Below are 24,987 nucleotides of genomic sequence, written 5' to 3' on the forward strand. Positions count from 1 at the left end.
TTAAAGTGATGTCCCTCAAAAGGAGCTTTTACTAGCAACTTCTAATGAATCTGTCAAATCTGCCCTATTGTCTGACAATTCCTGTTTTCCTTGGTGTGCTATTTATGCTGTTTTATTGAATTTGCTGTTCTTATTTTTTTTTTAAGTATTACTTCCCTTACTGTTTTATAAGTGTATTTATTTTACTGTGGTCAACCGCCTTACACTAATTGGGCAGTATAGAAGTGGAATGAATGAATGAATGAATGAATGAACGAACGAACGAATGAATGAATGAATGAATGAATGAATGAATGAATGAATGAATGAATCAATCAATCAATCAATCAATCAATCAATCAATCAATCAATCAATCAATCAATCAATGAATCAATGAATGAAGCTGTCTGCAAGCACCCCTTACTGTAAATCTTCTGTTACCTAACAGGGGACACTAATATGGCTCTTCAGATTTGTATCCAACACCCGGCTGTACATGTGAGCATGCAAAAAAATCGAAGACAGATTGACAGAAACTACGACTTTCTAACATGTCACCAAAACACTGCAGTGGGATACTTTTCATGGTTACCATCATTGTGTTAGTACCATGGCCGCTTTGGTGAGGATCCATTGGTGTACATCCACAGGAACCCACTTCATCCACCAGAATCAGCTATCACTCTTCCTCCTGTTGTCCATTATGCACCCTATAAGCCTACCCTGGAGGGTCAGGAAACTCAGTGGGACATATTTTGGTGACTTAAGGGGCTGCAGAGGGGGGAAGAAGTAAGTCCAAATTCTCCCAGTGCTAGATGAAAAGCTACACCATCTTGGCATTTGTCCACAAAAGGTTACAGCAGCAAGGAAATTATGTTGCACTTTTGTGAATATTTTTTTAAGTGTGCATATAAACATAAAATGAAATGAATAATCAGGGCTAGGGAATGTGTGCTCCCCCAGCTGTTGCTATATATTCAACCATCAAGGATGGTCAAGGATGACTTGAACATCTGGAGCAGAACCAGGACACGTTTTCTTGGGCTACAACTACCAGTGGCGATGCTGGCTTGGAAATTCCAGGAGTTATAATCGAAATAGTAATCTTCACCAGCTCTTATTTCAAGAGCCATATATTCTCTGAGCTAAACAAAAATGCTTTTTAATTGGTTCAATATGAAGACCAGGATAGTTGTTACAATTCTCAAGATTTAAGGTTCCGTAAGACGCTTTAAGAAAACTGCATCCAAATTCAGAGGGAAGTTTCTTTCAAGATTTGATAGGAAAATAAATTAGTAGAAGAAAATTCAGCTTTAACCCACATGTGTTGCAACTACTGCCTTCAAAACACACTGCTTTTTAAAAAGCACTTGTCACCATGTGGCTTGTAGCTTTTATTATCACACTGAACTTCATATTTTACACCTGCTATATGTTTACAGAACTGAGTTGCTACGCAACATGATGTCAGCCCCAGTGTTCATTAGCCATTCTCTAGCCATAGAGGGCCAGAAAGCCATCCATTAAAAGTGATCCTTTGCAAGAACATTAGAATCACACATTATTCAACAGAATTCCATTAACACTTTTAAGACTGAGCAATAGCTATGCTTTAAAGGAGATGACTATCCAGTTTCGGCAAAAGCAAAACTGGAAGAACATACAGCCGTGATAAGGCAAGTGATTATTTTTTTCTACTGTATTTCTTTCCAAAATTTCCCAATAAATTTACAACCCCACCACATATGATATAGTATTCCTTTTATTGTCTTACATCTCCAACATTTCTCTTTCTCATTTTTCTTCACCTTTGCCAATTTCTCTGGTGTCATATATCATCTATATAAAATTTTCATATAATTTTCTTTCAGATCTGTACTTATTAATATATTTTTGGTTATCATTCCATGCTCTAAACCAATCCTCTGTTTGAACTGTTCTACATAATTCCTGCATCCATTTTATCGTATTTTCTTTAATTACTTCCTGTTCCATATTTCTTTCCAATAATAGTATATAGAACTTTGGTGATTTTCTTTTCCCCATATTATCTTGTCTAGTTCCGTAGGTTCTTTAACCAATCCTATTAATTTATTATCCATTTTCATTCTTTCTGATAGCTTTGCACAAGAAAGGTCCTGAATTCAATCCCCAGCATCTTCAGGCAGTTCCTAGGGGGAAAAAAAACATCAGTAGCTCTGGAGAGCAGCTAATAGTCGGTGCAAATAACCTGAGCTACAAAATCATACTCTGTGTAAGATCATAGGCATCCTTCAGTCTCGAGAGACTATGGTAACATGCTCTGAATCGAGGAGTGTCCTCTCCAGAGCATGAAGCCCGGGTAAGGTAATATGGAGGATAGGCTGTTACCCAAGCAGCAAATCCCCCCTCTCCACATTGCTGAAATGGTCCAATGGAAAGGCAAGAGCCAATACGACTGGTTCCAGCAACGTCGCAGGAGTTGGCAGAACGACACGAGCTGCCTTCGGGACTCCAGCTCCGGATTATGCCTTGAGGTTAACTCCTGAAGCCTTTTCCATCGGTGGATATAGCCACAAGGCAGTGGAGGTTTGAAATCGGAGTTTTCCTTCTCCTAGATGGGCTGCCTTCCATGGCTGACGAGCCCCACCTACCCGGCCTGTGTAAGATAATTTCCCATAAAATACCCTTGCATGACACTCCCTTTGCCATTGGTATCTTGGTATTGGAAACTTTAAACAGCACAGGAACTGCCTCTGGATCACCACCGCCACTGATCCAGTGAGAATCTCTTTTTTTAAATAGAATCATAGAATAACTGAGTGGGAGGAGGTCTATAAGGCCATCGAGTCCAACCCGCTGCTCAAGGCAGGAATCCAAATCAATGCAGATCGGACAGATGGCGGTCCAATTTTTTCCTAACTGTTAGAGCAGTATGATAGTGAAACCAGTGACCTTGGGAGGTGGTGAATGCTCCAACACTGGAGGCATTCAAGAAAAACTTGGACAATCACCTGGCAGACATGCTTTGATTACATTCCTGCGTTGAGCAGAGGGTTGGACTAGATGGTCTTGTAGGCTCCTTCCAACTTCACTTTTCCATGGTTCTATGATTCTATGAACATAAACCCCTTAAATCCATGGAGCTCATGCAAGCACTTACTATCAAGTTACCATTGATTCAGTGAGGGTGCTGTAGTTAAGACCTTCAGGACCTTTTACTTAAACTTTTTGCATCTCCCAGTGTCTACACCAAAATACTGCCAATTGCAGCACACAGGAAAACCAGATGAACAGCCACATGACTAATGAGAACTCAGACTATAATTCTTAAGCCAATTAATTCATTACATGGCTTTAAAAAATATCAATTAAATATGTGCCCTGAGTTAACAGGCAGCTGTAGCCCTCTTGTGAACATCAACTGACTGCTAGCGTGCTGGAGCTCCTGTCACTGGGCAGTAGCTTAATAAGGGAGCCTGTGTTCCAGGTGCAAAAGGTCCCAGGTTCAATCCCTGGCATCTCTATGTAAAGGAATCCAGTCAGTGGAAGAGCCCCAGCAGATCCTGGACACAGTTTTTTATACAAGTGCTTAAAAAAAAACCAAAGGATTATTCTGACTTCTTTCTCGCCTGCAAGAAAAGCCCCTTCTAAAATGGTGTCAGTGTTGTGTTTGTGTATTATATAACACAGAACTAAATCTAATTACATTGTTCCAGTATTTAAGGGGATAACTATTTAATTTAATTAAAAATAACAACTGGACTGACGAAAGATAATAGTTCTCTCAGTAACCATTTGTTCCCCAAAGCCTTCTAGAAAAGAATAATTTAGTCCAGAGAAAGGGGTCAAAAAAAAATGCCTCAATGGGGAAGAAATCTCATAATCAGGAGATGACTCAAAAAAGGTGTCTGCATTTCATATTTTTCATGCTGTGATGCTCTGAGTTCACTACTGACAAAAATATGGTATGAAATACAACATATTAAGTGATACCTTACACCAGACCAGACCATATATTTAGAATACAGTCATTCGTCATTGTCTCCAGAAGAATGTATTCTAAATACACATCTGCTCATCATGTGTTCATATTACTATGTGTGTCAAGTGAACTTCAGAAGTGTTTTTTGTTTGTTTTGTTTTCTGCCTGGTTACCACAGGAGGGACGTGGTGGCGCTGCGGGCTAAACCGCAGGAGCCTGTGCTGCAGGGTCAGAAGACCAAGCAGTCATAAGATCGAATCCACGCAATGGAGTGAGCGCCCATCGCTTGTCCCAGCGCCCACCAACCTAGCGGTTCGAAAGCATGCAAATGCAAGCAGATAAATAGGGAACACTTCGGTGGGAAGGTAACAGCGTTCCGTGTCTAAGTCGCACTGGCCATGTGACCACGGAAGATTGTCTTCGGACAAAACGCTGGCTCTATGGCTTGGAAACGGGGATGAGCACCGCCCCCTAGAGTCGGACACGACTGGACAAAAATTGTCAAGGGGAACCTTTACCTTTTTACCACAGGAGCACACACCAGTACGCAGTGAAATATATCCAAGTGTATCTAACATTGGAAGACTGATTACACTGGATACTGGTCTAGGCCAATATTCGGTTCCCACAAGGGAAGCCCACCAGTATGATATAAGCAACTGGTAGTCAAAGGCACACTCCTGCTGACATAGAGCAATCATGATTAGAAGGTACTGATAGCTATTTCCTCCATAAATTTATCTTGTGGTAGAGGCTTCCAGAGTTTCCCCACTGGATGAAGGAGGATTGCCTTTCCCACCTTATACTTTCGTTGAATCAGCATCCTTTTAGTAAGAAATGGAGGGAAAAATACTTCCAAGCTTTTGTCCTCATAATGACAGATGACGCACACTGACCCAAAATCATTTTTTCCCCAAAGCCAAGAAGCTTTAAACTACTTATGAGCTGGTAAATGCCCATTTACTAAGCCAAATAACCTCTGAATTTTCAGATGCATGTTATACTGTCTTGTGTTTATATATAGATATTGTGTTTGTTTCCCGGATAGACGGATAGACGGATAGACGGACAGACGGATAGACGGACAGACGGACAGACGGACAGACGGACAGACAGACAGACAGACAGACAGATAGATAGATAGATAGATAGATAGATAGATGGATAGATGGATGGATGGATGGATGGATGGATGGATGGATGGATGGATGGATGGATGGATGGATGGATGGATGGATGGATGGATGGATGGATGGATGGATGGATGGATGGATGGATGGATGGATGGATGGATGGATGGATGGATGGATGGATGGAAAGAAACACGCACGCACACACACAAACAGAAGGTATGTAGTGAACAGTTCCTAAGTTAATACATTCCTGATACATCCACAGATGCCCAGTGTGGTGTAGAATGATGGACTATGACTCAGGAGCCTTTAGCCGCAGAAACCCACTGTGGTTTTGGAACCGATAAAATCACTCGTTAAATATCTCACCTTGAAAGCCCTATTAGTCAGTTCCAACTTAACAGCACAGAACAATATATTCATGTTATACTGTATCTCTCAGTAATGAACAGAGATGTCCTTCAATCTGTATATGTTCTAAGTCAGCACTAAGTGTAGCTGAAAGTGCAGCGAAATATTACAGCATTTGCTGTAAGAAGTTTTATGAAACAGCCCAGCAGCTCCTGAATACAAAAGCAATTGCTCCCTCTACTGACAACCAAAATTATTGCACTTTAAACCTTTCTCTGTCTAGACAAGACTCTTGTGTAATTTATCACACTTGTCAAAAGGGAATCTTTCTTCCAAAGGGTTCTTTTTTTCTTACAATCTTTGAGCTCCTTTTAGGTTAGACTGACAAAGCAAATTCCAGACTCCAGATTTTAAAGCTTTCTACCAAGCCATACTTCAGCACTTATGGATATTGAATAGCAAGATACTGGAAGATTGGTCATTTAACACTTAAAATACTGAAATATTTATGGCAATTTATAGTTAGATGCAACATGGAAAATACAACTCCAACAGCAGACCAGGGCAGAGTAAATGATGCAAGAATGTGTGAAAACACAAAGCAACCTTGATTTTACCCATAATACCTGCTTATTTCCAACCACCATATTTTACTATTATTAAAAAAAAAAAAGACATGTTGATAGCACATGTCCATGATAATAAAAACAACATTTCAGATTTGGATGTTCCAGTGAAGTCAAAACTGTGCTCCTGGGGGGTCTTGAAGATTATGAACAGATAGTTTCTACTGCAGTCTTCCTTGACACCCACGAGATGTTTTAAAACTGCAGCCCCCAGGATTTCTAACCGTTGGCCATACTGTCTGGAGTCAAAATCAAAGATTTCTCACAGAGAATTTGCGTGGCTCAAACTTTAAAAAAAACCCAAACCTTCCACATCTAATTCAACAGACACTTACCAACGGTCATTGAATCGGGCATGTTGGCGGACGGCAGCAAACCAGTTAAGGTGTTATTTGGAGCAGAAGGGCTAACTTCTACCCTGCTTCTGAAAAACGAACAAAAACGAAGTGAATAAGACAGGCAATGAACTGAAGAAGAGACCCAACAATGTATTCTGGCATCCAAAGGTCAGCATGATGAGGCATTTTTTCCCACTTCAGCCCTCCTTGGATTTTTTGTGTGGCTTCCCACAAAAATGTAATTGGGCTTCCCAGCCCAATTACATTTAAATACTGTACCAACAGCACCCACCATCGAAGGCACCAGGTGGTATTTGGGGCAGTTCTTCGGGGTATCAGGACTACACCCGGGCCACTGGTTACACTTTGCTCACATTTTTTAAATGTGCTGTTATTATTAGTATTCTTTATCCATTATATAGCCCTGAATTCTTCCAATCCAAAGGCCAGCGTCAAGCAAGGTGCTCAGATTTAAGCAGATCCGGCTTCTCCAGCATTTAACCATCAAAAATACTGACTACCTGTCTAGGAGCTTATGAACCTAAGCGGTTACAGCATAGACAGAAAAATCCTGTAGAATTTGCTGTAAGACGTTTTATGAAATAGCCCACTTATAGTACTTAAATAGAATGAACCGGTGAACCTGACAGGAAGCCAAAGGTCCTGAAGAGAATCAGGGCGTAAAGCCAACCAGCAGCAGACAACTAGGTTCCCTCAAGAAAAATCGAGAAAAGACCGCACAGCCATAGAAACAATATAACTGCAGGAGCAGGTGATACTTTTAATTGACGTTAAGGATATGAAACAAAAACAAAACAAAAAAAAAACAAATAGTGAGTTTTTAATGATAACAATGATTTATCATCAAAAGCTTGCTATTTTGGTGTGTGTGTGTGTGTGTGTGTGTGTGTGTGTGTGTGTGTGTGTGTGTGTGTGTGTGTGACATTCTTAATGATTGGTTAAAGGTATCATTTGATCCTGCATTTGTACGGTTCCGTCAATATATTTTGCATTAAAGAGCCGATAAATTCCCCCCAAGTATAGCAACTAAGAGTTGTAGTCCAAGCCCACTGGAAGAGCCCCAACTGCTAAGCTAAACTTCCACTAAGAAGTAACTACAGCTCTGTGCTATATTGCAGTGGTCCCCAACCTTGGGCCTCCAGATGTTCTTGGACTACAACTCCCAGAAGCCTTCGCCACCACCTCTGCTGGCCAGGATTTCTGGGAGTTGAAGTCCAAGAACATCTGGAGGCCCAAGGTTGGGGACCACTGCTATATTGGACTTCCGGGAACTGTGCCTGGTGCTAACTAAAAGTGTGACTACATGATCAAATACAGCAGGGTTTGTTCTGCTTATAAAATGGGAGAATTTGAAGTATTTTTTCATAGCTGCATGACGCAAAGGCGGAATTGAATTCATCCAGCCCTTTTTTGCTCCCAAAGTGGCTTTTCTCTCTCTCTCTCTGCCATTTTTCAATCAGAAACAAGTCAAACTGGCTTTTTCCTGTGTGGTTAGTTGTGATACACCCTTGTAAAGACCAGGGGGCATGTCTGCAGGTGGTGGTTTGGTGACACAGGCATTTGGGGTGTGATGTTCATGCTCAGGGGACGTGCAAAAGCCAAGTACCATGATTTTAATGCAATCTGTTATTGTATTTTAGTCTGGTATATTTAATAATGCTGAGTTATTGTTATAATAATAATAAAGTTAGATTAGGCATCCTTCAGTCCCAAGAGACTATGGTAATGTGCTCTGTATGGAGGACTTGGAACAGTGTCTAGTGTGGCTGAGAAGGCCAATTTGAGAGTGACCATCCCTTCCACACTGAAGACAAATACAATCTTGTCTTGTAGTTTGTATTATTATAATCTGTCTTCAGATTGTAATAATAAAGTAACGTAAGCTAAAGATTGTGGAGGATTGGGTGCTACTCCTGAATTCTGTCAAACACAGTAGGCTTAACAGCATATGGGAAGGCCCTTTGGTTGTGAAGCAAAAGCTTAGTGCTGCTAATTACTTAATTGAATGTGGACTTTATCATGCCAATAGTATAAACCATATGTGACCAGAGAGGAGAAAATGTGTTACTTGAAAGTAAAAAGATTAACGGATAGGTAGGGAAAGGTGGTGATCCCTATTATGGAATCACTCTGACATGTGAATGATCACGTATTTTGCAAAATTACTGTTCAAACTTTTGATGGTATGTGCTCTTAGACTGTTCAGTGCCTTTCCATGTTATATTTCTATATAAAGCTTTTTGAGAAATGTTGTAGTCTGAAGCTTTAAATGAGGAAGTAGCTTCACAGCGAACCATAGAAGGACCAGAAGAGGCAGAACCAGAGGAAGGAAGGAAGAATGGAGGTATCCGGGTTGGAATGTGACTCACATCACATCCAGTATGAACAGAGAACTCCCAACTTAACCCGCAACTATTGTGTGAGCACTGCTGAGCACAACAGATTGTGATTTGAAACCTAATACAGGCTGCGAACCAAATCAGGTGGTCACGCCCTAATGTTATTTTTTAAATTCCAAAATCTACAGCATACCATAACATTTCTTTTCAAGTCCCTGGCTCACATATTTCCCCTGCTTCTTCCAATTTCTTTCTGCATTGATTATTCAAACTGCCTGAAAAACCACATATGGAAATCACAGCTTGAACACAATTCCCAATTCTAGCATGCAAAAAAATTCTGCTGCATACAAATCATATGTTTCCCCACTGAGATAGAAGAGTCCACAATGAAATATGCACAAAAAGGAAGAATAAGGAAACAGGAACATGTGATGTGGGGGTAATGCTCAAACATAAAACTGTCAAACCATGGCTTGTTCTTAACCATGTACTAAGTTCTCAGCAGGAAGAAAATAAAAGCTATGTCAGTATCTTCAAAAAATTAGTTAACTGGGTAAATACCCGTAATGCAGTTCGGCACTCCTCTGAACCAATTTTGCAGGATAATCAGCACATTCATGCTCATCACCATTCTCCAGGTTACCTAAAATAGGACATAAATTTCTTAGAAGAAATGCAACATAACATTTTTCTCCATCTTATCACCTTTTTTATAGGCAGAGCATATTCTGTATGCAGCCTTGTTAACTTCCACTTTCAAAACTCAACAGCGCTGGAAAATCCTGCTGGGAAGAAAATTTCAAGGTGAAGTGTAACACATTAAATTAAATATTGTAATCAAGGGAGCAAGTCAATCTAGAGATTTAAATATGCTGATTACTGAATACTTAAGATTGACAGTCTCTTGGCAAGATACAGTAAACAGTGATGTGGCACCGAATTTTGAAGCACAGGTGTTCGTCCAGACAGTCCTTATTGTTAAAACTACCCCCTCCAAGCGGGTTCAAAAAATGCAAGCAACTGGTTGACATGGATCAGGGCAATTGCTTGCATTTTTGGAACTTCCTGGAGGCGAGTGAAATAACGAGGACTGTCAGGATAAACACCTGCACTTCAAAATGCAGTTGTATATCACCACTTACCTATTTGTATCTTGTCAAAGAGGCTGCCAGTCTTAAATATGTCCAGAAATCAGCATACAGTGGTGCCTCGCAATAACGAGCACACTGTATAACGACGAATTCGCATAATGATCCAGTTTTTTAGATTGCTAATACGAAGGCATACCGATGGTTCCAATGGGTGAAAATCGCTTAGCGACGATCAGTAAGCGTTTTGCTTACCGATTTTCGCTTAGCGATTTTTTTCAATCAGCTGTTCGGCGGTTCCAAAATGGCCACTGGACGCCCGAAATGGCCACGCGCAGCATTTTCGCGCCCTGCCCTCGCTTATCGAGGGCGTGAAAATGGCGGCCGGATGCGGGGCACCACTGTACTTAAACCAGACTGACATGCTTCCTTAATTACAATATTTAATTTAAAGCAGTGTTACACTCTCCCTTGGAACTATCATCCCAGCAGGATTTTCCAATGCTGTTGAATTCTGAAAGTGAAAGTTAACTGAGACTGCATACAAAATATGCACTGCCTGCAAAAAAAAAAGTCTTAATTGGCCATTCAGGACCAACCACAGAGTGCCTTGCAATACAATAGATAATAACACAGAACCATAGACCAATGGAGTTAGAAGGAGTAGATAAGGCCATTGAGTACTCATGGGGCACTTTGTCAAGAGCTTTGCTGAAGTCAAGATGTATTACATCTACAGCATTCCCACCATCTATCAGAGAGGTTACTTGATTTTAAAAATTAGATTTTGGCTTCTAGTTGTTACTGCATTACTTTCAAGGTGCTTGGAGAATGATGATTTTATAATGTGCTCTAGAATTTCCTCCGGGATTGATGTCAGGCTGACTGGTCTGTCGTTCCCAGGATTCTTCTTTTTGCCTCTTTTTTCATCATCATCATCATCATCATCATCATCATCATCATCATCATCATCATCATCATCATCATCATCATCATCATCATCATCATCATCATCATCATTTTTATTTGTTTGTTTGTTTGTTTGTTTGTTTATTTATTTATTTATTTATTTATTTATTTATTTATTTATTTATTTATTTATTTATTTATTTATTTATACCCCGCCTATCTGGCCCACCATTAGCTGTCCTCCAAATAATAAACAGTGGTTCTAACAGCTCTTCAGCCAAGTACTCCTGGATGCATTTCATATCAACCTGGAGATCTGAGTTCATTCAAAGTAATGAGAGATCTTTGACTTTAAAAAAATTAATTTGTGCATTCATTTTATCTTGCTTTTTTTTAAATCAGTTTGAAGGTGCAGTCCTGTCCCCATCACTTCTACATTTTTTTTAACTTTTAATCTTTATTGCATTTTAAAAATTATAAAAATAAGTAAATAATTATCACAATATTAACAAATAACCAAACTAATTTCCTATTATCTCTTTCACAAAACAGTTAAGTCTTTGACATTTTTACTTCCTTATTTTTCACCAGACATTTTCTTTGCAATCTTAATAATACCTTTCTTAATTCTTATTTTATATCCATATTAACAATCTGCTTTACTTTGTTTTTACTTCCGTTGAGAGCAGTTCTGCTTCTAATTTAAGCCTAAGTTACTTGGTATAGGTTTGGAATCTTTCTTTCATTTCTCTTTAAGATAATTCTTTACTTTCCCCCATTGTGCTCCATTCTACTCTTTCCTTGCAATGAGTCTGTTAGTTTGTCCGTTAATATTAGTTCCTATAATTTTATTAAACAATCCTTCACCGAAGGTTCCTCCTTGTCTTTCTATTGTTTTGCCACTTGAATTCTGGCTGCGCCTAATATGTATAAACAATTTTTGTCTCTTGTCTTGAGTTTAGCTTTACCATATTGAACAAATAAGTTTCAGGTTTCATCTCCATTTTTATTTTTAAATCTATGGTGATTATTTTTTCTATTTCTTTCCAAAATTTCCTAATAAATTTACTACCCCACCACATACAATACAGTGTTCCATTTACTGTCTTACATCTCCAACATTTCTCTTTCTCATTTTTCTTCACCTTTGCCAATTTCTCTGGTGTCATATGCCTTCTATATAATATTTTCATATAATTTTCTTTCAAATCTGTACTTATTAATAGTTATGTTACCATTCCATGCTCTAAACCAATCCTCTGTTGGAACTGTTCTACATAATTCCTGCATCCATTTTATCATATTTTCTTTAATTACTTCCTGTTTCATATTTCTTTCCAACAACAGTTTATATAACTTTGCGATTTGTTGACTTTCTTTTTCCCCATATTATCTTGTCTAGTTCCATAGGTTCTTTAACCAATCCTATTAATTTATTATCCATTTTCATTCTTTCTGATAGCTGTCCGTGTGGAAACCACTGGCATACTATTCCTACTTGATTTGTTTCTTGTCTTGTTCTTAATCTTAGTTGTCCATCATCTTCTGCTATGAGTAGATCTTTATATGTTAATCATTTATCATTCCTTATGTCAATTTCCTTTGAGAGAGCTTCAACCACATTGGAATCCCATGATAAAATTTCCCTTTACATTTCTCCCACACACTTATTAATGCTTTTCGTATTATTATCAAAAGCTTTGTTGACTTTCTTTTATCCATACCATAAGTATGCATGAAGTCCATGTTTTAAATCTTTGCTTTCTAGTATTAACATTTTTTCATCCTCCAATCTTATCCATTCTCTTAACCACTGTAATGCTGCCGCCTCATAATTGGGGGTTTGGGAGACCCCATCATCCTCTCTTCTTGTCGTCTTCAATTCAGTTTCACGCCCACCCGATGAAGATTTTCATGCTGTGCCCAAACATAATCTTCCCAGCCATGAGATGCAAGCCATCACTTGCCATTTTCCAGAAAGCACAGCCCATGGTCGCAAAATCCAAATCCTTCATGTCAGCTCCACCTTCATAGCCAGGGAAGTATTTTTCATTTCCTTCTTTATTCTTCTTCTGACTACTGGTAGGATGGACAAGAAGACTTTCTCGCCCCCAAAGTCCTTGAGTCTCCTTCGAAAAGTTTCAAAGTCTGCTGTTAATTCTTCATCGTTCCTCTTGGTTGTCTCACTTGTTCCCATATGAATGAGAAGAAAGGGATATGCATCAGTATGTTTTATGAGTGATGGTAATTTTTCTGTCACATCCCTAATTCATCCTCTGGGAAGAGAGCATGCCTGGCAAGCCTAAGGATCTTTGTGACATATTTCTTTTTCAATTCCAAACAGTAGGCAGTCTCCTACTATAACTACTCGTCTTCTTTTTGTAGGGTGTGGGTTCAGTGATTGTGTTTTGCTGAGCGCTTCAGTCCTTCTCATGTCCTCCTATGGGGGGGGTCTCCTCTGCATGGAGGGGACGTGGTGGCGCTGCGGGCTAAACCGCAGAAGCCTGTGCTGCAGGGTCAGAAGACCAAGCAGTCGTAAGATCGAATCCACGCGACGGACTGAGCTCCTGTCACTTGTCCCAGCTCCCGCCAACCTAGCAGTTCGAAAGCATGCAAATGTGAGTAGATAAATAGGAACCACCTCAATGGGAAGGTAACAGTGTTCTGTTTCAAAGTCGCACTGGCCATGTGACCACGGAAGATTGTCTTCAGACAAACGCTGGCTCTATGGCTTGGAAACGGGGATGAACACCGCCCCCTAGAGTCGAACACGACTGGACAAAAATTGTCAAGGGGAACCTTAACCTTTACCTTTTACCTCCTCTGCATGATGTCTACCAGATCTCTCTTTAAAAATTTAAAAGTGGTTTTGCAGTCCCATTGGTACAAAGTGTCTTCTTCTTTTGCTCTGCTTTGTCTTCCTGTCCCTCTACCTCCAGCACCTCCCTTGGTTGCTGATGCTTCTTAAGCGTTTCCTCTATATAATCTTTATATTCTCTTTATAGCCTTAAAAATGGCCCCTCGCTGCTCCAGTTGCCTCGCTTTTTCTTCTAAGCTGTGCAACCATTTCACATTTACTGCACATGTATGTCGCGTTGTTCTCAGGCACAAAGACAAACGCTGCGCACACTTTGCAGGTCATCACCACTCCCCTCCATAATCCCTGTTCCCTGTTTAGTTTTTTTCAGTTTGCATCTAAGTGCCTTTTGCTTCGTATTGTCTGGTCTGAAGGATGCTGACAAAGTCCACTAATATATGACCAGAAATTTCGTTAAGGGCCTCTCCCATCAAAGCCCTGTTAGCATTCCTTGGTCGCTTGCTCCCTGGGATCTGTCACACATTTATTCCTCAGATGTGCTCTGTTAGGAATCAGCAAATAAAATGCCCCTCCCAGAACACACAGCTACTATTTGTTACTCTCAGCAGTTACCAGGGTATGCCTTTTCCTCTCAAGCTCAGCACACAATATTTCGGAATAAACTACTTCCTGGATTACTCCAGGCCATTTGCTGGTGCTAACCGAATACACTGCAGCTGGGAAAACATATAGATGACGGAGCTATGCCCACCTGGACTAGGGCATCTATGGATTTGGGTGTGTCACAACATAATGACTTGGTTTACCTCTTACGCAATTTTTGTCAAAACACAATGGAGAAAAGCACAATTCCATAACTCACAGAGCTCACAGGGCGGGGCAGGGGGGGAATGGAAAGGTGGGATATAAATTTAGCTCAAGAATAGATTTAAATTTCTTCGGTCGGGTGACCAGCTCATAAAACATATTTATGGTTAAAATATACAAAATGCAGTTTAAAAATGTACAACCAATTCATAAAATATATTATATGGGTAAAATATACAAAATACTTGGCGGAACGCTTACTCCCAACTAGTTCTACCCGTGTTACCCGCGCGAGCCAGGAGGTGAGGCTCAGGAGCCTGACGCCGAGGGAGGCCCGGAAGGAAAGAACTAGAAACCGGGCCTTCTCGGCGGTGGCTCCTCGCCTCTGGAATAACCTACCTCCGGAGATTCGCGCTGCACCCTCGCTGGGTACTTTTAAGAAACAACTAAAAACGTGGATGTATAGGCAGGCCTTCCCTTCCAGTTAATTCCTGTCCTCTTTCCTTTTTTATTCTTTTTCTCTTTATTTGATTTATTTTGTATTTTTCCCATCTTGCAGAATCATTTAATTAATTAATTGTTACAAATTTTTCTTGAACTTGTTATCCTTTATGTTGCAAGCCGCCTAGAGTGGTCGAAATGACTAGATAGGCGGGGTATAAATACAATAGATAGATAGATAGATAGATAGATAGATAGATAGATAGATAGATAGATAGATAGATAGATAGATAGATAGATAGATAGATAGATAGATAGATAGATAGATAGATAGATAGATAGATAGATAGATAGATAGATAGATAGATAGATAGATAGATAGATAGATAGATAAAAATACAGTTTAAAAATATAAAATCAGTTCATAAAACATATTATGTGGTTAAAATACACAAAATGCAATTTTAAAAGGTGTACAGCCAGTTCATAAAACATATTATATGGTTAAAATATAAATATTTCCTCCCTTCGGTTGGGGCCACAACTAGCACAACAATAAGTGAATCATGCAGTGTGGCCAAAATGCAGGTTTTTGGGTGGGCTGCTACTCCTGGCATTTCTCACCATCCCTTATTCTGGCTAGGATTGATGGGAAATTGAGTTCAGCAACACCTGAAGACATGTCTTTTGCCCATCCTGGGACAACCTCTTGATCTGCCTTTGTAAGTGAGATTGCTGTTTGACCTGGCAAGCCAACACTTCACTGTAAAAGACCCGTCTCCTCCCTTCTTATTGACAATATGCTTCACTTCCACACCCGGAGAAGTGAACTGTCCAAATGGTTTGACTGGCCTATCTTCCAAACATGTGCATATCAAGCAAGAAGACGCCAAGCCTGCACACGAGTCAAATGATATTAAGAAGGCCTCTATCTGGTAATAGTGGAAAAACCTGAACGTTTTCATAGGGGAAATTTATCCTGTGCATTTAACATTTTGACATAAGCATCACCACTGAATCTGACTCTTCATGAATCATCAGTGTATACACCTTAGACAGAATATATCTATCTATCTTTTTAATGCTATCCATATAATTCTTGATATGGTGGATCAAGGTATAAAAGTGCCCTGATAATGTCAGGATTTAAGAGAGAGAAGGAAGCCTTCCTAATGAACTGTCAACTATTCTCATTCATTAGCACACTCTGCTTGCTTCCAGGCACAAAAATGTCAAACCCATCTGGGGCACTGCGAAGTTTGCCAAGACTTGACAAACTCATAAATCAATGTATCGTGCCGGGAAGGAGGAAAGAAACATCCAGAGAAGAGTGGGATTTCCTACCTCCAAGGGGATTGTAACTTTTTCAAGTTCTGCCTGCTACACATACAAGCTTGACAAAAATGAAAGAAGAAAACCAGAAAAAGGAGAGGCAGGCAGGAGGGAGGAAGAGGGAGACAGTGAGAACATAACTGCAAAATGGGTGATTGACGGCATGGTGTCACACAACAACATTTTGAAATGCAACATTCATTTTCTTCCCTTCCATTTTGGCATTCCCAAGAGACAAGATCATTTCACCAGGCATTTCCAGAGGCTACATTTGAGCGAAGCATCAGTCCTCTGCTGATCTTTAAGGAACGTTGCCATTTATCACTGTTTCTCTGGCTTCTTGGCTTCTATGTCTATGTTAGAAGTACACTGAAATGACAACTGTTACAAAGAGATCCTTGAGGCTAGCTTGCATGCACCCAAGGGGAAGGAAGCTGTTCTGACACTTGAGTAGCTGATCTTACATTCTTAACCCCACAGAATGAGACTGCCCCAGCTCGGTTTTACTCTACAACAAGAAATCCTGAAACTTCTGGCCCTACATACAAAATAAAGGCATAGGTAGAAACTGGCAATTGAAAATAACATTCTTTTTACATTTTCAAAGGATGGACAGAAACTGTGTTAGTCTGTAGGAGCAAAAAAAGGGGGGGGCTTGGGGCATCTTAAAAGCTAATTTGTTTTGTGCAGGAGAGGCTTTCATTAACTGTACAGTGGTGCCTCGCTTAACGAGCGCACTGTACAACAACGAAATCACATAGCGATCCCTTTTTTGGGATCGCTAATGCGATCGCTCAACGACTTTTAGATAGGGCAAAACGAAGCCCCGGCGATCAGCTGTTCGGCGGACAAAATGGCCGCCGGAAGTCCCAAAATGGCCGCGCGCAGCATTTTCGCGCCCTCCCCTCGCTTAACGAGGGCGCGAAAATGGCTGCCGGCCATAGGAAACTTCGCTGAACGGTGAGTAAAGGAGCCTTTTGGAACGCATTAAACGATGTTTAATGCGTTCCAATGGCTTTCCCTGTCCCGTTCAGCGATGTTTCGCTATAGCGAAGGTTAATCCGGAACGGATTAACCTCGCTATGCGAGGCACTACTTGTATTTACTCCACTTGTACCTACAATCCATAAAAGCTTCTGCCAAATAAAAGTTGTTACAAAGGGATTTAGAAAAAGGCTTCAGATGTATGCAAGCAGTTTTGGTTTTTTAAAATAAACACACACACACTATTTCTACTGCATTGTACAGTTAGGCATCAAGCAGTTACTCAGCTCAAGAGACAGGTTTATTTCGCTGAACAGATCTTGCACTACCAAAATGAGAATACAAAATACATCCCATTGTCAGAGAAAGGAGAAAAAACAGCAGTGACATGTAGATACATCCAGCATTACTTGAAGAGCTTTACCAGTAAGATCAAGGGAAGATGCATAAAAACAATACAATGTATTTGTAATCAGCATTTTTTTCCTACACTATGGCCAGAATCCTAATACTGTAGTGAATTATGCTGGCATAAAAGAAAGTTTGCAAGTTTATGCAGAAGTTCCTGCTCTATAACAAGGTACCAGTTGCATTCCTGGACACATGCTTTGTTGCGTGATTGGCTGCATGTCCAGGAATGCAATTTGGCACCAGGTTAATGATACACAATTTGCCATTCCAAGACTTACCCAATTTCCCATGCACAAGTATTCCCATAGAATTCTGGCTAGCGGGTTTTATAATACTCCTACCAATCTTGATGTCAGGTATGATGTTATACAGAATAAATATGTCATATTTCTATGCTAGCCACTTCTATGGATCTCACTGAACTCCATTTCATACCATCACAAAACCATATAACTACAGAATAATTGAGTTGGAAGGGGCCTATAAGTCCTTTGAGTCCAACCCCCCGCCTCAAGGCAAGAATCCAAATCAAAGTATATCAGACTGATGGTTGTCTAATTTTCTTGAAAACCTCTAGTGCTGGGAGTGCTCACCACTTCCTGAGATAACAAGTTTCACTGCTCTACTATTATAACACTTAGAAAGTTTCCTGATATACAGTGGTGCCCCACTTGACGATCACCCTGGCAGATGATGAAATTGCTTCACGATTAGGTTTTTGCAATTGTTATTGCTGCCTCTTTATACTCATCGTTTTTAGCTTTAAATATTGTCTTTTAATTCTATAAGCCACTGCTGTACAGTATACTCATTGTCTTTAGCTTTGAATATTATCTTTCAATTATGTGAGCCGCCCTGGGTCCCTTTCAAAGAGAAAGGTAGGGTAAAATATTTTAAATAAATAAATAATAATATTCAGGAGCACCCCCAAACTGAGCACCTATATTTTCAGAGGGAGTATAACCCTGTCCAGCACAGGCTTCATCCCTATTTCTTGATCTGCCTTTCGATTAACCAGGAGCATCTCTCTCATCTGGATTTCAGTTTATTCACCCTCATCCAATCTGTTTGGTTGTTTGGTTGGCTTCTGTTTCTTGTTTGTTTGTTTGTTTGTTTGTTTTTTAAACTTCTATACCCTCCATCTGGCTACAAGGCTGCTCTGGGCAGATTACAATTTTAAAAAAAATAAGACACAAAATAAAGACATACATCAAATTACAACTATCAATAGTGGGTATAAACTCAAAATTAAGCAAACCCAAACACAAATCTAAAATCAAAAACAAAAATAGAACATACACAGTAAAATAAAATCAACAGAGACATACTGTAAATGATTAAGAGGCAAGGTGGCGGAACAAAAAAAAATAAAATAGAGTTTTTCAGACGTTATTCAGACGTAAATTCTGGGAAAGCGTGCCTAAAAAGCCATGTTGTCAAAGATAATTAAAAAACTAACAGTGAAGGGGCCAGAGGAACATCAGGTGAGAGATCCTTCCATAGGTGAGAAGTGATCGCCAAGAAGGACATTTTGCCCTGGTCAGTCTCCCTCAAGAGGTCATCTCGCAGGGTGACCAAAGCCGTTTCCATGTCATGACGCAGCATGGACCCAGACTGGAATGGGTCGAGGGCATCAGCCTCCTCCAGGAGTGCCTGTAGCTGAATCGCTACTGCCCTCTCCACCAGCTTGCTTAAGAATGGAACGTTAGCAATGGGTCTGCACTTGCTAATGTCAGCCGCAGCAAGATTTGGCTTTTTGTGGATGGGCCTAATGAGTGTCTCCTGGAGGGCACGGGGAACCTTGCCCTCCCGGAGAGACCCATTAACGATGGTCACAACCCACTCCGTCATTACAGGCCTAACTGTATTTAAGCTCCAGGCTTGGCAGGATCTAGGGAGGTTGCATTAGCCCTACAGTGATCAAGCACCTTGTCAACCTCATCTGATGTCACAGGCTAAAATTGTGTTAATATCACCATATGAGGCAGCGCAGTAAACGTCTTGGCTTGATCTACTGATGAAAAGTGGTAGTTGGAAGTCTCAACGGATGGTCTCCACTTTTGAGTTTTTTAAATGCTACCAAACTGGTCACAGGAGATATTACTGGGAGGCCTTGTGCACTCTCCAGAATAATTTGGCCTGACGGTTTTAAACTTCATTTATTTGGGCAGCAAAGTAAGATCTCCTTGTGGCCTTCACCTTGACTAAGTATGTGACGCAATTTCTGCAGCCTTTAAATTAGATTCCGTTGGGTTGCACCTCCAAATGGTCTCCAACCCCCTCCTATTTTGATTCATTGCCTGAGGTTCCTGATTATACCATGCGGCTGGACAGGCTCAGCACTGGAGGGTGCGTTTGGGTGCAACCATGTCTACGGCCCTGGTTGCAGCAGCATACCGTTCTTTAACCAAAACTTCATCAGGAGTGCCAACCAGATCAGCTGGTACCCCACACACACTGCATCTTGGAAACCAATAGGATCCAATAGCCTGAGGGGGCAGGCCATCTTAATGGGTCCCCTCTCCCTGCAGGGAGGGAGAGCCACTGATAGGCTGCATTTTATCAGGTGGTGATCCAACCATGCAGGAACCGGCACAAGATCGGTCACTTTGGGTCACTCTCTCCCTCCCCTGTTGAAAACACCAGGTCCAGCACATGGGTAAGACTGCTGACATATTGGGGCATGTCTAAGGAAGCCATGGCTTCCAAAAACTCATGTGATCCAACCTGCCTAAGCATGGATGTTGACGTCCCCCAGCACAAGCAGTCTGGGGGACCTCAACAGCGCCACTGAGATGTAGTCTTAGGAAAGTGCTGGGTCACAGGGTTTCAGCAGCAGAATAGGCCTTCTGAGGGGCCCTAGCTAGTGTACAGTCAGATTCACTCCAGGTCTTCCACCATCATCCCTCCAGTCTTCATTCCTCTCGGTTCATCGCCACCACCAGCTGCCCAGCAAACCAGGTGGCCATTTTGACTGGGAGGAGATTTTAGGAGCAATCCTGTCAATGGCTTTTGCCATTCCCCCATTCCAGAGATCAAGGAGGGCTTCCACAGAATAGCCTCCCATGATGACTACTCTTGTCTTATTTTTGTAGGCTGGGAATTCAGTGACTCTGCTGCTGAGTTTCAGCCTCTCTCGTGTCCTTCTGTGGGGTTTCCTGTAAGTGTTCATTTGCGCTCTTGTCTCTCAGACTCCCCTTCAAAAATCTGAAAGCGGTTTTGCCACTGGTTCTACTGCCGAATAATGTCTTTTTTCCACTTCCTAACTGCGACTCTTTTCCACAATGCTTCGTCCATTGTGTTTATTCTCTTCTCAGCCTTTTCCTCCTCCGCTTGTCTTGCTGTTCTTCCACCTCCAGCGCCTCCACTTGGCAGCAGCGGCTGCTTGAGAGCTCTATATACTCTTTTATCTTCTCTTAAAAGCCTTAAAGTAGCCACTTGCTGCTCCTTTTCTCTAACTTTTTCTTCCAACAGCGCAAGCTTTCTGCACTTGCTGCATGTGTGTGCTGCATTGTTCTTAGGCACAAAAATAGATACTGCACACACCATGCAGGTGTTTATTTATTTATTTTTATTTATTTTATTTTATTTATATCCCGCCTATCTGGTCGGGTCAGGACCACTCTAGGCGGTTTCTTCCCCCCATAAATCCTGGTTACCTTTCTAATTTCTTCTGCTTGTCTCCAAGTGTCATTTCCTTTGCCCTGTCTGCCTTGAAGGATGCTGGAGAAGCCCACTAATCTATAACTATCTCCAGCTCTCATAAATTTTGGTGGTGCGTCTCTTGCTGAAAACCAGTGAAAATATTCTTTGCTCTCTATGGTTGCTTGCTCTGGTTGCTCACTCCCTGGGGTCTGTCCTCTACCGTGCTCTGTTAGGGGTCAGCAAACAGAAAGGCCCTCCCAGTTGCTATTTATTACTCTCAACAGTAATCAGCCACCCCCCGCCCCCCAACTTCCTCTTAAACTGAGCACATAGTCCTTCCGAATGGGGGATTTCCAAAGGTTACTCCAAGTCACTTTCTGATGTTAATCTAAATCACTCACCTCTCTGCTTCCCCCAACCCCTCTTTGCATTAATGAACAACATTTATAGGAAACGGAAAGCTGTGGCTTTTCTCATGAAACAGAATCAACCTCCAACCTCCATCCTCAGCTTGTGCCTCTCACGTGCGCGACTCTGCCCCCCCCCTCCATGTGTACGGAGGGTTCCATCATGACTGGATCCAAAGGGGCTACGTGGAGGAGGAGGAGGGAAGTTGTGTGGAGGGAGGTGCAGCCACATGCCCCGCAGGAGTCTTTGAACCAGACCAAACATCCCTGGCTTTTAGACCTTCATGCCTGCAGCAACCTGAATACCTGTGAAGTGGTGCAGAACTTAATTATCTCCATTTGAAGATTGAGGCCTACCTGTTGGAGAAATGCCACTTCCATCAGAAAGGTACCTGCATGATCTAGTGATGCCAAGGTCATTCTGATTGTGATCCTAATTGCCGAGCAGCTCCAGCTACCTTCCCTGAGAAATGTGCAATTTTACCAGTAGAAATTTCAATCTGAACTGGTTTCAGATTTGCTGTTGGGCATCATCACTGTTACTAATGGTTAAACTGTAAGTATTCATTAGGACAGAATCGAAAGAGGTCTCGTGTTTTTGAACATCACCCTGCCTTAAACTAGAAAGCTTAGAGGTCTGGCTTGTGGCTGTGAGATCCTTATATTGTCGGTATAAGCTTAAGCTAAGTAATCTTTCTTATTTTTTAAGTTCTGCTCTCAGTTTATTTCTGTAATATGGCAGAACATCTACTCAAAAACTATTTTTTTTCCTGTGTAATCTGGCTCTTTCCCATTCTTTCGACCCATATAACATCGTTTCTGCAACTTTCGTCCTTTTTGAGAACATAGGTGCCTGAGTTGTTACTAGACCCTGTCTTTGCTCATTGGTCAGTCGGGGGTTTGGGGGTTCTACCCTGCAGAGCTCGCTGGCGTTCTGGGTGACTAGGTTCCTTGGCTGCTACTATTTCTTGGGGCACTCTAGGGTTAATCCAGGAGTCAGGCACAGCTGGAAGGCAACAACAACAAGGGGATCTCAAAAGAAGCTTCGTGGTGTTTTGGCTTTGCACAAGCCTATGTGCCTTGGGGTCTATGGTTACGGCACCTCCCTGGGTCTAGACCTCATGTTGGGACGGGTCACCTTATCCAGGAGTTTCACAATCTTGGGCTCCTTTATGCCAGTGGTGGCGGTATGCCCAACAGGAGCTCCTGGAGGGGCAACCATATGCTTAGCTTCATACAAGGCAATTATTGCTGTTATACTTTGGATGAAGGGACAAATCTCAGCGGGAGTAATCCAGCATGGACTGAGTCCTCGATCCAGCACCACCCATTAGAACAAGATACTCACTGGTTACTTGTGGGAAGTTTTAGTATAAAGTTCCATCTTGTGGCTATTAAGGGATACTTCACTGGTGTTTAGCATAATCAAGCTATTGTAGTATAAAGATGCATTGTTCTATGATTCTCTCTCTGCGCATGTGTGGAATGTGTAGAAAAGTAAGTTTCTCGACCCTCTTTGGCTAAATCTTCTCTTTATGTAAATGATGGTACTTAATAAAAAAAGACATGCCTCCGGAGAAGAAGGTAGACATTTTAGAGACATTTTAGAGATATTTTGGAGACATATTACAGGCAGACATCTTCTTCACCGGTGACATGCATCATAACTAAAGACTGTAGTCTGTCTTCATTTATCAGAGATCTCTCCCTGGTTTTCATGCAACTGCTACTTGGGCTGGCTTCCAAGCAGGGTTCCCTGGGGATTTCCCCACAGTTACTGTCCTTTGCCCTGCACCTTCCAGCTGACCTTCTGCCCAACTGCCTTGCAGTCTCTCATAGCCAATGTGAACATGACACCCATTCTCCATGCACTCCATTTATTGACACTGACACTCATCCAATGCCTTTGACTACATTCTCGAGAACTACTCACCATCCTGGGAAAAAGAGCCTATAGCACTGACGGGGAACAACTCATCAGAATCATCATTCAGGACTTGAAGAGGAGGCCAAGCACAAACCAGCGAATTGCTCATCATACCCTGCAGTGGTCTAAATAAGGGTTTTAAAAATACATGGAAATAAAGTCAAATATTAATTGTTGTGCAACCTTTTCACAAATGAAAAAAGCATACAAAATCACCATGGGATTTAAAAAAACCCCTCAAAAGTAATAAATAAACCAATAAGCAGCAGTGTACATCAGCAGTGGGCAATTTCAGGAGGGCCAGGGACCAATTTTCCATACACATTCGGAACCGCAGCAGGTCATACTAATCTCTCTCATGAATTTTGAGATCACCTTATTTTGAAACATTTAAAACCCAAAAAGACATGTGGAAGACATGCCTTTTTTCTCCAGATCCTAGTCAAGGAAAATAGGCTGGGGGAGAGGATTTTAAGCTGCAAAACCAGTCTGAAACCACACATGAACTGGGTATCAGCTATCCTAATATTGGAACTTTCCACTGAACTATTTCCAAACAATTAGCTGCCATGTGACAATCAGGTGCACCCAAACAAGGGGGGGAAGATCTGTGCTGTGATAAGCAGCGTGCCCACCCACCACCTGAATAGCTCAGGTTCCTTTTTCTAGCCTTTTAAGTCAAAAAATTAAAACTGGGGGAAACAGGAGAGGGAGGGCAAAAACAAAGGACAGATTTATACAATTGTTTTAAGAGTGAATCTATTTTATACAGTTACAACAGTTTGGGTGGGGAGTGTCTGGTCTCTGGGTGTCTGTGAATTTCGTTATATGGTATACTGTGTATATACTTACAATGACAATAAATTATTATTATTATTATTATTATTATTATTATTATTATTATTATTATTATTATTATTATTATTATTATTATTATTATTATATTACTGTCATGGTTCTATCTTATGGAGTCCTAGGATTTGTAGTTTGGTGAGATACTTAAGAATTCTCTGTAATTCAAGAGAATCTACTACAGCTATCCCATGCAAAGAATTTTGTGTAACTCAGCAAACTTCAAATCCCAGGAGCCACAGTTGGGGGGGGGTCCATGCACAGGTGGGCGGGGCATGCTTGTGGATCGGCGGGGTGCACTCTTGCACATGCACAGATGGGCAGGGTGTACTCGTGGGTGAGTGGGGCACCCGTGCGTATGGGTGGAGTGCATGGGTGGAGTGTGTGCAGGGGGGTGGGAGATGGGTCTTCGTGGCCCGGTCCTAACATGACCATGGACTGGCACCAGGCCACAGAACGAGGGTTGAGGAACCCAATGTAAGGCCATCAAGTCCAACCCCCTGCTCAGTGCAGGAACCCAAATCAAAGCAGATTTGAGAGATAGTTGTCCAAGTTTTCCTTGAATGCTTCCTGCATTGGAGCACTCACCACCTCCCAAAGTAAATGGTTCC

At 41.4% G+C, this 24,987-nt stretch overlaps 1 protein-coding gene and 1 long non-coding RNA gene across 4 annotated transcripts in view; both read right to left on the reverse strand.

Moving 5' to 3' along the window:
• The window catches only part of SNX29 (sorting nexin 29), a 203,211-nt gene that overhangs the window by 156,822 nt on the left and 21,402 nt on the right, over positions 1-24,987 (reverse strand). For all 3 annotated transcript variants that reach the window (XM_072982829.2, XM_072982830.2, XM_072982831.2), the window contains exons 9-11: positions 23,531-23,649; positions 9,317-9,398; positions 6,390-6,478 (exon numbers count right to left, since the gene is read on the reverse strand). In XM_072982829.2, coding sequence (XP_072838930.2) covers positions 6,390-6,478; positions 9,317-9,398; positions 23,531-23,649 — 290 coding nt within the window. The remainder of the gene's footprint in view (positions 1-6,389; positions 6,479-9,316; positions 9,399-23,530; positions 23,650-24,987) is intronic.
• Positions 1,778-3,766, reverse strand: LOC144584702 (uncharacterized). Its single transcript, XR_013539123.1, has 2 exons — positions 2,619-3,766; positions 1,778-2,230 (listed from the first exon to the last, which is right to left on the reverse strand). It is a non-coding gene; the product is annotated as an uncharacterized LOC144584702 (long non-coding RNA).

The sequence above is a fragment of the Pogona vitticeps genome, chromosome 13, assembly GCF_051106095.1.
Source record: "Pogona vitticeps strain Pit_001003342236 chromosome 13, PviZW2.1, whole genome shotgun sequence".
Classification (NCBI taxonomy): domain Eukaryota; kingdom Metazoa; phylum Chordata; class Lepidosauria; order Squamata; family Agamidae; genus Pogona; species Pogona vitticeps.